This window comes from Salvelinus alpinus, chromosome 33 (assembly GCF_045679555.1).
Source record: "Salvelinus alpinus chromosome 33, SLU_Salpinus.1, whole genome shotgun sequence".
NCBI lineage: Eukaryota > Metazoa > Chordata > Actinopteri > Salmoniformes > Salmonidae > Salvelinus > Salvelinus alpinus.
This window is the reverse complement of record NC_092118.1, coordinates 19,640,779-19,655,367: the sequence shown is the minus strand read 5'-3', so window position 1 is coordinate 19,655,367 and position 14,589 is coordinate 19,640,779. Positions and strand designations below refer to the sequence as shown.

General features: G+C 41.7%; 2 protein-coding genes across 9 annotated transcripts in view; both read left to right on the top strand.

Moving 5' to 3' along the window:
• Positions 1 to 8,948, top strand: part of LOC139563248 (transcription factor 12-like) — a 92,410-nt gene extending 83,462 nt beyond the window's left edge. For 5 of the 8 annotated variants that reach the window (XM_071381721.1, XM_071381722.1, XM_071381720.1 and 2 more), the window contains 7 exons: positions 947 to 1,018; positions 1,560 to 1,745; positions 4,690 to 4,819; positions 4,970 to 5,135; positions 5,304 to 5,539; positions 5,657 to 5,813; positions 5,956 to 8,948. In XM_071381721.1, the coding sequence (XP_071237822.1) occupies positions 947 to 1,018; positions 1,560 to 1,745; positions 4,690 to 4,819; positions 4,970 to 5,135; positions 5,304 to 5,539; positions 5,657 to 5,802 (936 nt within the window). In that variant the 3' untranslated portion in view covers positions 5,803 to 5,813; positions 5,956 to 8,948. The remainder of the gene's footprint in view (positions 1 to 946; positions 1,019 to 1,559; positions 1,746 to 4,689; positions 4,820 to 4,969; positions 5,136 to 5,303; positions 5,540 to 5,656; positions 5,814 to 5,955) is intronic. The other 3 variants (XM_071381724.1, XM_071381726.1, XM_071381728.1) reach the window with 1 other exon arrangement.
• A 2,643-nt stretch (positions 8,949 to 11,591) lies between these two features.
• The window catches only part of LOC139562739 (cingulin-like protein 1), a 42,424-nt gene continuing 39,426 nt past the window's right edge, over positions 11,592 to 14,589 (top strand). The window contains exon 1 of the mRNA XM_071380707.1: positions 11,592 to 11,737. The gene's annotated coding sequence lies outside the window, so the exon portion shown is untranslated. The remainder of the gene's footprint in view (positions 11,738 to 14,589) is intronic.

The following is a 14,589-nucleotide window of genomic DNA, read 5'->3' as shown; positions in this document are numbered from 1 at the left end:
GGTTGGGGGTGCTGAACAATACCCGTCCCTTGGGGCGTGTCTTCTGCCATCTGTCCTCTACTTCGTGGACCAGGATGGGGTTGGGGGCGGCTGGAGTTATGTGGGCTGGAGAGCCTGGCAGCTGTTGCGTTGACTGAACCACCACTGCTCCAGGATTCCTGCGCTAGCTGCCTGTCCGTCTGCGGACCAGAAACACGGCTTGGGATCAGTTTTCACCCCACACCGCCTGACGCCCACATCACACATTCACACCATCGGCTGTGGGGATAAATATTTACTCACTATATTTGAATGCCACCTACAATGGTATTTTTGTGAAGCGACCAAACCTATGATCAGTGTGAACGGCGAATGTGTGGGAGGGATGGGACCTCATGGTGGGAGGAGAGGACGAGGGGTCAGGAGTTATTATCTACACAGGACCACAGTTTTGATGCTGCCTGACACAGTGATTAGTTACCATATATCTGTCTCTGTCTGACTCTCCTCTTTCTCCGTCCTTCTATCTCAGTCTACACTATCTCTGCCCTTCTATCTCAGTCTATACTATCTCTGCCCTTCTATCTCAGTCTACACTATCTCTGTCCTTCTATCTCAGTCTACATTATCTCTGCCCTTCTATCTTAGTCTACACTATCTCTGTCCTTCTATCTCAGTCTACACAATCTCTGCCCTTCTATCTCAGTTTACACTATCTTTGTCCTTCTATACCAGTCCACACTATCTCTGTCCTTCTATCTCAGTCTACACTATCTCTGTCCTTCTATCCCAGTCGACACTATCTCTGTCCTTCTATCTGTCGACACTATCCCTGTCCTTCTATCTCAGTCCTTCTATCTCAGTCGACACTATCTCTGTCTTTCTATCTCAGTCTACACTATCTCTGGCTCTTACACTAATGTTTATTTGTGCTCACATGCTTTCCTGTTCTATCTGATTTTGGCAGAAAACTCGAGTCCATCAGCAGCTTCATGAGCATCTCCAGGATGCCATGTCATTCTTAAAGGATGTATGCGAGGTACTCCTGTCCTTTAGATGGAGACTTTACCCATCAGTGTTTGACACCTTTTCACATCCTTAGTTGTTTTTCTTTCTTTCACCAGCTTGGCCTCCGTTCCATTTAATTGGAGTTTAAAATGTTTTGTTGCCATGCTTTTTATTGTTGTTTATTATTTATATATTGACATTTCAGCTTGCAGTAATCAGCTTAGGAGCATAAGACGCTTTAATACCAAATGAATAGTCATGGTGCTCCAAATGAGTGGTGTGCCAGCCCATTTATCAGTTTCTATAGATACAAATGAGGATGCTTATGTTATGAACACATGCATCCCTTGTGCCCCTCCTCAGGTTGAAATGGCTTATCTTCATCTGTTTTTGCGTGTCTTTCTTTTATGCTTTTATTATCCCTGTGGTGTTTTTTCACTCCAAGATCACGCCATAAAATCACAATGTCCTCCATTTTTTGTCCTAATGTGCTTATATTAAGCTGCTCTGTCCTTCTCTCTCCTGTTCTTCGCCCCCCTCTCCCCTCCCCTCTTCTCTCTCGGTCCTCCCAGTCTCGGATGGAGGATCGCCTGGACAGACTGGATGATGCCATCCTCGTCCTGCGGAACCATGCCGTGGGCTCCACCACCAGTCTGCCCAGCGACATACACAGCCTGCTGGGACAGAACGGGCCAATAGCAGCCCTCGGAGCAAACTTCCCTGCCGCCGGATTGGTTGCTAGTCGGACAGCAGCAATGGTATGAATTAACTTTGCAGAAGAAAAAGATCTTGAGTGTTTTAGATGTTAAGGATATTATGTTTCATGTGTTTTGCAACTTAAGAATTGAGTTTGAATACTTAAAAGAAAGTCTGTTTTTTGGACTGAGGGTAGGCATATGTGCTTTTGCGTTGCGTTTCTCCAAATAGGCTAATAAACAAGACTTGGCCACCTGTTCAGAATGAGTCCACAGCCATGTGCAAAAACTCTGCCTTTTTCCACAGAGAACAGTTTAATTTAAACTCACATACTTTCCATATGTGTAATAGTTGGCCTGAAGGCTTACTCTCCTTAAGAAAGACCTCATATACAGGTTTGAATGAGAAAACCAGGCAAAACGGAGTGAAGTTCTGCTTTGGTCTGGAAAGTGTTTGTCAGTTGCACTCCTATGAGGCAGCTCCTGGGGAACGGGGGATGTAGGTCTCGGTGCAGAGCATAATGTGTTTGCCCATCCTCCATCTGAACTATTTCATATCGGTGAGGAGAGGGATTTGAGCACATCTGTAGTGGAAGTTTCAACAGAGGGAGACAGTTCTACACTAATCCCTAGGTGATGGGAAATAATTTAGGCCATATTTTTCCTGAATTTTCTGAATCAGTCCTGGCGTACGTGGGTGGAGGGTTGGATTAAGATCCTCTTGGATTAAACTCCCTTTTCTAAGAAAATGGATGGAGGCATTCAGGGGATGTGATGGAGGAGGGGCGGATGCCGAGGACTGAAACATGCTCAGCATTTCCTTACCTCATCATTTACTGTCCAGACCTCAGCCTCAGTCCCAGCTCCTCACAGGAACCTGTCCCCCTACCACTGGCTGGTTAGTAAACATTCTTGCTGAGGAGTAGCATCTGTGAGACTAGTCCTTGCATTACTCACATGGTAATCGGACCAAAAAACCCACAAGAACATTGGGAGGCATTTGATCCCTGGCCTATGGTAATAATCATATCCAATTTTCAAGTGGACAAGGTTTGGATGTGTTCTATGTTTCTGCCGTACTACTTCTTCCCTAACTGTTCATTTATTGGAGTTGGTGCTCCTGTATCTGTACTGCCAAACCTTAAACCAGTGCCATTTTACAGACAAGTTTACAGCCTTTCACAGCCTTTGCAGCATGCAAGCTTGGAGCCTGTGTCCCTTTTGCCTAGAATAATTTAAATACAGGGACTAGTATTTCTGGTTTGTTACTCTCTGTAGAAGGAAGAAAATGTCCCAGCGCACCATGTGTTTTCAGTCATGGCCATTTTGATATTGGTGTTGTGGTCCTTGGAACTCTCAGGATAGTATTTACTGGTCTGTGACTGAAAGTGCTTTGCTTTTTAGTGGTTCTCCCATGGTACAGTTCAGTTTGGTGTGCTCGTTACAGAGTGTTGAGGGACTATACTGATAGTGTTGGTGGGCTGTGAGACTAAAAGAGGACTGGCTGTGTTTGCATGAACACAGAGCCTCCTCTGTGGTAGAGAGAAAGAGGGTCCCCTCAGACTGCTGCTCAGCCACCTCAGCATGGCACAGCCACAGCCGTTTACTCAGGACAGGCCTTTTTACTCTTTCACCGTCTCTTTTTAACCAACTCAACAAATCTGAATGGTTGGAAGTGCGCGCCTGAAGCCACAGTCTCCACCCAAATAGAGGTCCTCAGCTGTATGGTAATCAGGCCCAGCCAGGAAAATGGCAGCGTTCTTCCCTCGCCAGCACCCCCACGCCCCACCTCCTCCTCCAGACAAAGACTTGTTTGGACACCTGTTGAGAGCGCTGCAGAGATTAGCGTAGTGAGGAGGAGGGGGAGGGTTTGGGGGCAGCAGGGTTAACGGATGCCAAAAGTGACTTGGGATCACATTCCATAAGAAAAGGGGAAGATACCCCCCGCCCGTACTGGTTTCTCCTCCTCCTCCCCTAGTTCCCAGAAGAGAACCAGATAGCTGAGTGGGGAACATGTGGTAAACCCCAGCGAGCACAGCGATGGTGATGCAGCATGATGGGAGGGCCCTGTTTCACAACCAATATGGAGGGGAAAATAAGGAAATGGTCTGTCTTTGGAGTGGGTTTTGCCTTATATTGCTTCCAAATAGATCAGAGATAGATATATCTAGAAGAGGAAGAAGAACCCTCAGAACATAATGTGGCTAACCCAAGAGAGAAAAGCTATAGAAATTAAAAAAGAAAGAAGAGAGAGAAGGGGATAGGTTTACCATCACATACTGCATTCGTTATTATGAAGAGATTATACAGCAATACAAATGTGTGTTTGTGTTTCCCTTTTCCTGAATATGAAATATGCATTTTGTTATGGTGAAGTACAGCACCAAAGCACCCCCTAGTGTCAGAACTGAGGGACTTGGGAACCATCATTATTTCTCAGAAACGGACTCCTGTACTGCAGCTCCACCTGTAGATCCTGCTTTTAATATGAGGAAATATGATTGTTTAGCTCACCAGTAAGGTCAGGCATTGTGTTCAATTTGTCATGACAAGTGTTTAGAAAAGCCTGTTGTGAAATCCAAGCCAAACAAGCATTTTTACAAGCGTTTTCAATGGACAGTTTTCCACCAAGGTTCTCATCATCGGCTTGTAGACTACAAAATCTCCCTCAAAGCTCTGAGCCAGGCTCTGGAAGGTTGTTATTTAATTTTTTGAACAGACAGCAACAGCATTCCGTTTGTGAAGGTCAGTCTAAAGTGAAGTTGAACAACAAAGTTCTCTTTCTATCTCTCTCTGCTTTTCAAGTGTGAGATATCTGAGTCATAAAAGCATTCTCTCTGGTCGAATAGAAATCATTCCTTTCCTGAGTGTACCTGGCTCATTCAGACCAGAACCCTTCCATACAGCTGAACGTGTACTGTTTCCCACTGACTCTGACTCTGACTCTGACTCTGACCTTCTCTCTCTCGCTCTCTCGCTCTCTCTCTCTCTCTCTGTGTTCCGACAGGGTGGTTCTCACCGGGATGAGGCTGGCAGTTTAATCAACAGTCACGGAGGGCCGCCGAGCGTGGGCTCCATGTCCAACATGTCCAGCATGTCCACCGCTGAACTCAACCACCAAGTGGAAACCTTCAGAGGTATGACATGACACACTCCCAACTTCACCCATGGCCATCCCATCTCTGCACTACACACCTAAAATAACTACATGTGAAATGTCTGTTGGCTGTAAATGATCGGAGATTCCATTTGAACTGACTCTCTACCTTTATGTCTGCGTGTTGCAGGTCTGGCTGCAGGTCTGGCTGGTCAGGTGGCTGCAGCCCTAGAGCTGAAGGTAGAGAACCAGGACAGAGACGACATGCATGATGGCCACTCCTCCGACGACCTCGGCTCCGGAGACGAAAGCGACAAGAGGGACATCAAGACTCCCAGAGGAGGCACTCGGACAAGGTAAATAAACCTAACAACCACAAACATGAATCTTTATGACCTTCTGTCTAAAACATGGAGTGCCCTTAGAATGTCCCTTAACTTCCCTGGAGTCCAATCATGTGAATAGCCAAAAACAATCAGCCTCAGTCTTACTGTTGCGCCTCTGGGCCTGCTCTCCCTCTGCAGCAGCATCAATGAGGATGATGACAACCTGAACCCAGAGCAGAAGGCTGAGCGGGAGCGCGAGAGGAGGATGGCCAACAATGCCCGCGAACGCCTGAGGGTGCGAGACATCAACGAGGCTTTCAAGGAGCTGGGCCGCATGGTTCAGCTGCACCTGAAGAGCGAGAAGCCCCAGACCAAGCTGCTCATCCTGCACCAGGCCGTGGCAGTCATACTGAGCCTGGAGCAACAAGTCAGAGGTCAGCATTCCTACACTCTCACTTATAACACACAAGAGTTATAACACCACTTATGAAGAGTTATAACACCTCTTATGAAGAGTAATAACACAAGTAAATCTGTTTCTATACACGCAGAGCGGAATCTGAACCCCAAAGCAGCCTGCCTTAAGAGGAGGGAAGAGGAGAAGGTGTCTGGCCATGGGATCTCTGGGGACCAGCAGGCCCACCATGGGGTCCACCCCGGCCTCACCGACACATCCAACCCCATGGGCCGACTCTGAGGAGCACACAGGTACAGTACAGTGGTACATCTCCATGGAGCACCAGCCACACACTCTCACTCTGTCAGTAATAGCTGTGATGAGATACTATATTACTTACTTTATGAAACATCAGATTTTGTGACTGAGTTATTCCTGTTTTTGCCCCTTCAGATCAAAATGATCCAGATCAATTCTGTAAGATAGAGATGGTGCCCTTGCTTCCCAATGGCAGACAGGACTCAGTTTGTGACACAAATTGGAGGTGACAGACCACTTGAAGCTAAACCCCAGACTAACGCAATCCTTAGATTGAAGAAAAGCCCAGTGTCCAGGTCCCTGTGATGACATCCAACACATTTCTGCCCACGAGAAAACTTCAGCACATATCACTGTCTGCAAGCAGCGTGTCGCATCTGAACAATCAGAGACTGTCGCGATCTCCTCCACCCTCCCATGTGGAAGTTTGCCTTGTGCCTAAACTGAATTGACGAATGCATTGTAATAGCAATTATGTTGGGTTTTTTGTATTATTTTTTTGTATTTATTATGTTACTGAGCTGTAAAGTCTATGTCTAAAGGGAAAGTTATGAATATGCTTTAAGAAGCCTGTGGCTTTTCAGTTGATCTACAGTTTGCCAGTGTCACTAGTATGGCCCAGCCCTAGCCAGTCTCGGGCTAGCCTGAGCTAAGATTAAGATACTCAGGCTCCTGAGAAAGATACAAATTAATATATTCAGAAATTTAAAGTGATCTTTAGGGCCCAACTAAAAATCAATTAGCGGTATTGAGTACTAAAAGACTTAAGCATCCCATTTATAAAAAATAACATATATTATTTATATTTATATTTTATTCATGCCGCAATGAACAGCATGTTTAAACCAAAACGACCTGCTCATCTGTCCGTTTGGTATAGCTCAATCTTCATGTTACTGACATAATTAGAGGAAGAGGACTAGACATGAGTGGTGGGTATGAGCCCAGTTAAATAGTGTTCCATACATACACTAGCCTGAACACTATAAACTCTGTGTCACAGGTGACAGAAGAATGGCAAACTCTAGTTTTCCTGAAAGGTCAACTACAGACTTATAAGGTGTTTATTCTCAGTAGTGAGCAGTTCAAATACAGAAAGCAAACCATTTACAAACCTTAGCATTCCCTGCATATTTCTTAGTGTCTTAACTAAAGGAAAAGGGACTTCACTGCCTTTTCATTCCTTTGCCATATAGTGTTAAATGTAAACAATGACATATTTCTGATATTGCAGTTTGTTTTCTATATTACAGTATGGTCTCTGGTTAGTTGAACAGCCATGGTCATGCTCTTTGTAATCGCCTAGCGCTGTTTTATCAAAGATTGCTTAGTGAAAAAGTAGAATCAAAACGACGACCACAATATCACCTGGCCTGAATGAACTTTTCACGTAATTTTTTTTCTGTTAAAAATAACTAAAGAAAAAAAGTTTAAAAAAACATTATTCAAAGTAATCAAAAGTTATATGTTTATTTGTAATTGTATACAAATCATTTCTCTAGGCTTCATAGTAAAGCATATGATGTCAAGCGTGTAATAGCAGAGAGGAGTTCTAAGTTATTTAGAATGGCTTTGTTTTGATCCAAGCAGTGAAGTTACTGGTGAAGGAAAGGGAAGGGGGAGCTTTAAGAGTTCACATGCTGTTAAACATCAGAAACAGTTGGTCCTTCAGATAGGTATAGTACAATGATGAACAAATGCAGTTTTGAGCAGATTTTTTTTATGTTTCAGGATGAAGAACAATGGTCACCACTTACATTTTTTATCTGTGTGCATGCTTTACTTTCTTTAAAAAAAAAAGTATTTTGGTCTTAATTCCTGGTTTTTATTCCATTTGTTTCCTTGTATACTGTCTTCCATTATTATCCACCTTTAAGACAAGGCTGCCACATCCAGAGACAAGTAGCCTATTCTGTGAAAATAAAGTAATAGAAGGAAGGATGCCATTGAAAACCACCCCAAGGAGTTTATAAAAAATATTTTTGATTTTACAATCATTTTCTTTTTGTGATTAACTTGGAAACATATTGTCGTGTTTTCTCTGACTGCATGTGGCCTTGTTCATCATTTCAATATTCATGAGCTTGTATTCATGTTGCTGGCAGACTCTGATTGAGGTTATAATGTATGTCACTGCCTGCTCTCTCATTTCCCCCGTAATTTTCTAATGTTCTGCTGTCTCTCTCTTTGCTCCTATGTTAGACTTTTCTGTATTCCCAGATGATTTTCCTCATATAATATATGAAAAAAGAACAAAAATAAGATTAAAAAAACATTTGGCTTATTTTTCACTGTAGTTATTAGTCTTTTATACAATAATATTGTAAGAACATTTCTTGAATTCTAAATATTACTCTTTCTAGATTTTTTTAATCGAAAGTTTTGAGTAAAAAGTTTCTTACTTTATTTTACTATATTAGATAGTAAAATGCACGGTTATTTACCATAACCTGTCCATTATTATCCGAAACGTACAAATAGCATCCGAAAACATAGTAGGATTGTAGCTGGCAGTCTAGTACATTGAGGTATTGTACAAGCTCAAATTTCCTGAAGGTGTGCGCTCCATCTTCATCTTCAGTCTCTATTGTTGGTGGATAAAAGATGTGTACTTGTGTCCAAAAATTCTAGGTATTGTTGATGCACATCAAAAACCAGCAACAAGAAATGTAACTATCTGTCTCTGTAACAGAAAACACAACATGTAAATAACATTTATGTAGCAATAAATGTGCCATCTTTTTTAACACAATTGTATGTGGATTTATTTCCTTCTTTGGATGTCATCTTTATTTCACTGTTTCTCCACCTTTAATTTTTCAGTTATTTCCATTCAATTTAGAATTGTGTGAGTGTTTTATGAAATGACGTGCTGGTGGTGCATTTGGTTGAGCTCAATACAAGTACAGTACCATGATGTGTTCACTCAAGTGAGCTACTGACGCAACAACCCTTCCCTGGTTTTCCCCGTCAGAAGACTTTTCTACAGTGGATCTAGGCCAAATGAGGAACTCTGTGCAAGAGTGTGTTTTATAGTATGTTACTAATTTTTAAAACAATATCAGTGGACCATTGTAGTCTGTATGGAATATATGTTTCTATTTTTAATAAAGTGTGATAGCAGCATACATTTAGTCTCATTTTTCAAAAGGCTGTTAACTTTTTGAATTTAATTTTATGCTCACTTACAGAATAACTTAGAGGGTATTACTTTTGTATTAAGTATTAAGGCATCACAAAATAATAGACAACACATTTTGTTAAATTCAGCTGCTGTGTGCGTTGTTTACAAGTATGAAATAAAATAAAAACGCCACATTTGTCATTCACAAATAAGAACTTAAAAGGTGCCCATTGCATTTAAACAGAATGTCAACAGGCATGCAGGTCAGTGGTAGACATGCAAACATGAGGATATTTGCATGGACATTTGCAGAAGCATAGTGTTGGCTGTCCACTCCTAACGAGGAAGTAATCTGCACATATTTGTGTTGTGACATCAGTCAGCCCTCCTTGTCCAAATATAAGACAGATTTAAATCCCAGAAGTTGTCTCAGTGACCCACCACATCTGCAGAGCATTATCCTTTTGTATGTGAGATTGTGAGACAATTCCTCACGGTATCCTGACAGGCCAGATCCAAGTTCAGAGCACTGACAGAGGTGACAGACAAGAGAAGATGCTGACTGCTGTAAAGTCTGTGGATAGCTTAAGTTATGCACTGTGAATTATGACTGTCATCATTTAAAACACAGCATTTAATCTGGAATCAAAAGTTACCTATATCCCCACTTCCCCTGTTGTGTGTGTGTGTGTGTGTGTGTGTGTGTGCTCGTGATTGTGTGTGTCTGCCTGTGTGCGTGGGTGTATTTATTCCTTCCTGCTTTTATCATGTCCGGGGGTGTTTATTTGCGGTCACCTAGAGTCATGGGCATGTTTTATATAAGAGTGGGACCACCTTGTTTGAAGGCTGACTTCCTGTGGCTCTGGATGCCTGTGAGTGAGCCATGGTGGGCCTGCTGACAGATGAGTCTTGGCTCATGTCTCTGGAGCCAAACCAAAGGGCCTACTGCCACGCAGTGGATCCCAAGCCTATCTGTCTGTAGGTCTGTCTGTATTTCTGTCGGTCTGTGTTTGTTGATTGTTCCTTCCCACAGAATGATCTGTCATCACTCCTCTTTTATTATTAAGTATCTCTAGCTCAGTACATTTTCTTTTCTAAACCCAGATTGCTTTCGCAATTGACAATTTCCCCTCTTACGTAAAAAACATGTTACATAAAAACATCAGCCACTCCATCACAAGAGTCAAACTTGACCGCGATCTGACTGTATAGCCATTGTGTTCCATTGCCATTCTAGAACGCCTCCAGTTTCCCTCAGCCAGGGTCAGACAGCGCACTCTACTGAGCATGCTTGGAGGTCCCAGCTGCAGCACCTCAGAGGAGAACAGAGCCCCTATTGTGCAGCACTGTAACACAACATAGCTCCAGAGAGTTGAGATTAAAGACACATTTACAGCCCACTCTCTCAGTCCTCTCACAGACACATAAATGAAAACACAGTGGGCCACAACAAAGGGAGGGGAAACTAAGGAACAAATAAAATGTGGCTGATGCCCTTTGCTATCCTCTAAACAAAAGAACTGTGATTTTAACGTTTATTAAAGTCCTTGTGTGAGCCATTGAAATGCCTACTCTGTGCTACAACAAGGACTGAGGGCAATTGTTGGGGGGTTTTCTTTCTCAAGGTTCAGAGCAACTAAAGAATGAGAATTATAAAAAACGTTATCATCATGCTTGGGAACTAGGTGTAAAAAATTATAGGAAGTATTGTAATAGAAATATTCAAATATCTGTTATTATACTGTAATAACTCTGTAATGTGTTCTTTTATAGCACTGGAATGTTCACAAAAATCACAAAGTCAACACTGCTAATTTGGGAGGTTTCTTGTAGGTCGGCCTTCATACCTTATAAAAGTGCTGTATAACAGTGTATAACAGCAGCCTTATACCCAGAGTAATCACTAGGCAAATTGCATAGAGGTAAGTGATTATCCACTAGATGACGCTATTGGTCTTAAAAATAGATGAGAAAATTGGGAGTGGTCCACACAGTACAGTGAATCCATATGCTTCAGTAAACATAAATGATCTGCGTACAAATAATAATAATAAAAAAACAACAACCAAAAAAACTAGTTCAACTATTAATTGCGGACTTTTCAGTTATATTTTCTTTGGTAGCTTTATTATAACCTCAAATCCCTAGTTGGGCTAATGGAAAATCCAATAACTGGGCCTGAAGGATTTTGTAAAATAGCTCACCAACATTTTCATTTATGATTAATGTTGATGATATAGTACGTGATGGACCCTGCCATATGACGTGTTCCATACAGTATACATTTACATTTTAATTCACAAATTGCAATCAACATCAATATGGGCTATTCATACTGAAATCAGCATGATGGACTTTAGCTGGGCCTAACTATTTTTATTTTTTAAATTTTATTTAACTAGGCAAGTCAGTTAAGAACAAATTATTATTTTCAATGACGGCCTACTAAACTGTTGCAACTGTGGCTCACAACAGAGTATCTTCGAAACTGATAAAGGGATACTTTGTCAAACAGGTTGATTGACAAAAATTTGAGAGTGTTCAGGTTGGCATTGTCAATCTGTTCCTAGGTCAGTGTTTTGAGGTTTAGTGTTTGGCAGTAGGGCTTGACATGGGCGGATTTACAGAGTTCTTAGCAGGGGGCGGGGTATTGCAGAGCTTCAGGCGTCTCTAAACTGAACTGACTCAGTAAACATGACCTGCAACAAATAGATTTTGAACAATTCCGTGGAGTATGCCACTTAAACGTTTGGCAACAACTAATACGCGATTATTGTTCGTAAAGCGCAGCTGGTAAGTGACACGTTTCCCTTCTTGCACTTTCTGTTACAGTAGTCATTGAATGCGTCATAGCGTGGGAACTTTAGGTTACTGACTGGGCAGTTGCCGCTTTAAGCACAAATGCAGATAAATTGTTTACTTGTTTAAAATAATAATCATAGAGAAAACTACATAAAAAAATCGTGTTATTTCATGTTAATGTAAATAAGAAGTTAAACCACCTGTTGTACCCTAAACTAAAGCATCAGTATAAACTTTTGAAAATGTTGCTCATCTTGCCCTGTTCCAATTAAATTATCAGTGCAAAGAAATGTTTTACACAATAATTCTATTAAGTCAATAGATATTAAAGAGGAATATGTTTGTATACAATTTATTTGTATAAATTACTTTCAGTATGTATTTAGAATTTGAAGAATTGTTGTAAACTAAATGAATCTATTCAGCATTCAAAAATGATTTTTAATCAAACATGTTACACATTCTTCAATATCATATACCACATTCTGTAATATGAATAGATTCATTCATGTATTCAGTATGCAAAAATGATTAAAGTCATGCATGGCTATATTTACCCAAGAGCAAATTCCTTGGAATAAAATGTCTGCCTCTTTTCTCCTGGTATTCCATTACTTTCTGTTATTTACTTGGTATGAATGCATGGGATATACATGTCATAACATGCTATAAGTAACTGATATTTTTCCATAAATAATCTGTTTAAGGGATTTAGAATTATGAATTGCATAATATTTCTAAGACTTAATAGCTCTCCCTGGAATATGAATACACTCAATCTGTCATGAGTACATTAATAATATCAAATCTGCCATGAATGTAACTCTTTTGTATCCAGTTTTTAATCTGGAATCAAGGCAGTGTCCTAATGTGCTTTCCTATAGTTGTCTTTTACAGGCCTGAATGGTGTATTGTGATAACAACACACCCCCAGGATGTAGAGAACCAGTCAGTGCATTGCACATGTAGATTATTCTCCTTTTTTTCTGTTCTCAATGTTTCCCTGGAAAGATCAAAGGCAGGGCCTTGACATCCTAACCCACTCTCAGCACTGACCTTTGGTCTGAGGTGTAGGGGGACCGTGGCGAGGGTAGTGCTCTAGTTATGGATCGCAGAGGAGCAGGGGGGAGAAGTTGGCTCAGCAAGTGTTTCCTCCCTTGCAGAGAGTAACACAATGAGAGGAAAAGAGCTGCACTCACACCTCACAGCCCTTGTGTTGTTGGATACATGTGATACTTGGAGTGAAAGAGGCTATTGTGTCGTCTTCTGCTGTTTTCTGTCCTTCACAGTGCCTTTCCTTTTGGATAAGGGGCTAACTTGGCCTCATTGTTCTTCCTTCCAATCAATGGCTGGAAAGTATGAGGTTCTGTCCTCTGAGTATTAATAGAATCAGGAAGAGCCTGCTGCGTCGCTTCTATTCTCCTTGTCACATCTGATATTAACATGCTGGTTCAGTTCTGTAGAGCAGTAGACAACACTCGTTTTCAGTTTGAAAGAGAGATTTCCTCAAAGGCCTTGCGGGCATGTCTGTGCATCTGTGCAAAGTGACATTATCTGCTGTCACCTTTGTTTCCTAATCATAGCCCTCCCATCCCTATCACAATTTGTCCTGCTATTGTAACACCAGGCCATTCATGACATTCATCTATGCATTTGTTTGTTTGGGGGTGGAATAGGACATTATCAGCTGAGCCTACAGGTCTCTGATAAGAGCCCATTGTCTATACAAACACATGGTGCCCACTGATGTCTGTGATGCTGTGTGTCTCTGCTGGCCTTCCTGTTAGCTGATACAGACCTGTTTCTTAGGGTCAAATAGCCCTATGCTCTGTCCTCAGCTTCAGACTACACACTACTTGTAATCTGGCAGATAATTCACAAACATATGTCTTTACTCAGAAGACACTCAGATACTTGAGTCAAAGCACTTGATCTCTACTTTATCTGTGTGTTATAATGTGAATACCCAATAGTATCAAGGTGGTCTAAATATTCAGTTACTTGTGTATATTTTGGGCAAGTATAGTAGAAACAGTTGAACCTATCAGCACAGGTTCCTGTCTTCAGTGGTGTAGTGCCTCTCTTAATGCTGTGGTGTTAAGTGGGGTTGATGACAATGGCCCTGCTGTAGGTCTATTACCCTGCTCCTCCCATGGTACACTGTTACACCAACCAGGGCCCTCTACACTGTTACACCAACCAGGGCCCTCTACACTGTTACACCAACCAGGGCCCTCTACAGGGACTGCAAATCACAGTGTATTTTACAAGGATTGGCAGAGGTTGGTTCAATAGATTGACAGACAGACAGACAGACAGACAGACAGACAGACAGACAGACAGACAGACAGACAGACAGACAGACAGACACACACACACACACACACACACACACACACACACACACACACACACACACACACACACACACACACACACACACACACACACACACACACACACACACACACACACATTCACTAGCAAAGACATTCAAGAAGGTTACTGTATACCGTCCCCATACCTCAAAATTTGATTTGATTTGATTTAGGCTACGGCTACGCATAGTCATAGGATTTCCAGGTGTAGTGTGACATATCGTTGGAGTCTGTCGCTATGCTGTAATACCAGTTTTTAATGTTAGGCCATTAGACCTGAATACACCTTTATGTGCAGTAAATATTCATTCACACCATGTATATAATTATTCACTTATGCCTGTTAGTAACAGCCTATTACAGCGGATTAAGATGCCAGTTAGTAACCTGCTTGTTATGGTTTCGTATACAGTACCTGGTCATATTTGCCCTTCAAAAGAGTGTAGGAATTGTTGACTCACTATT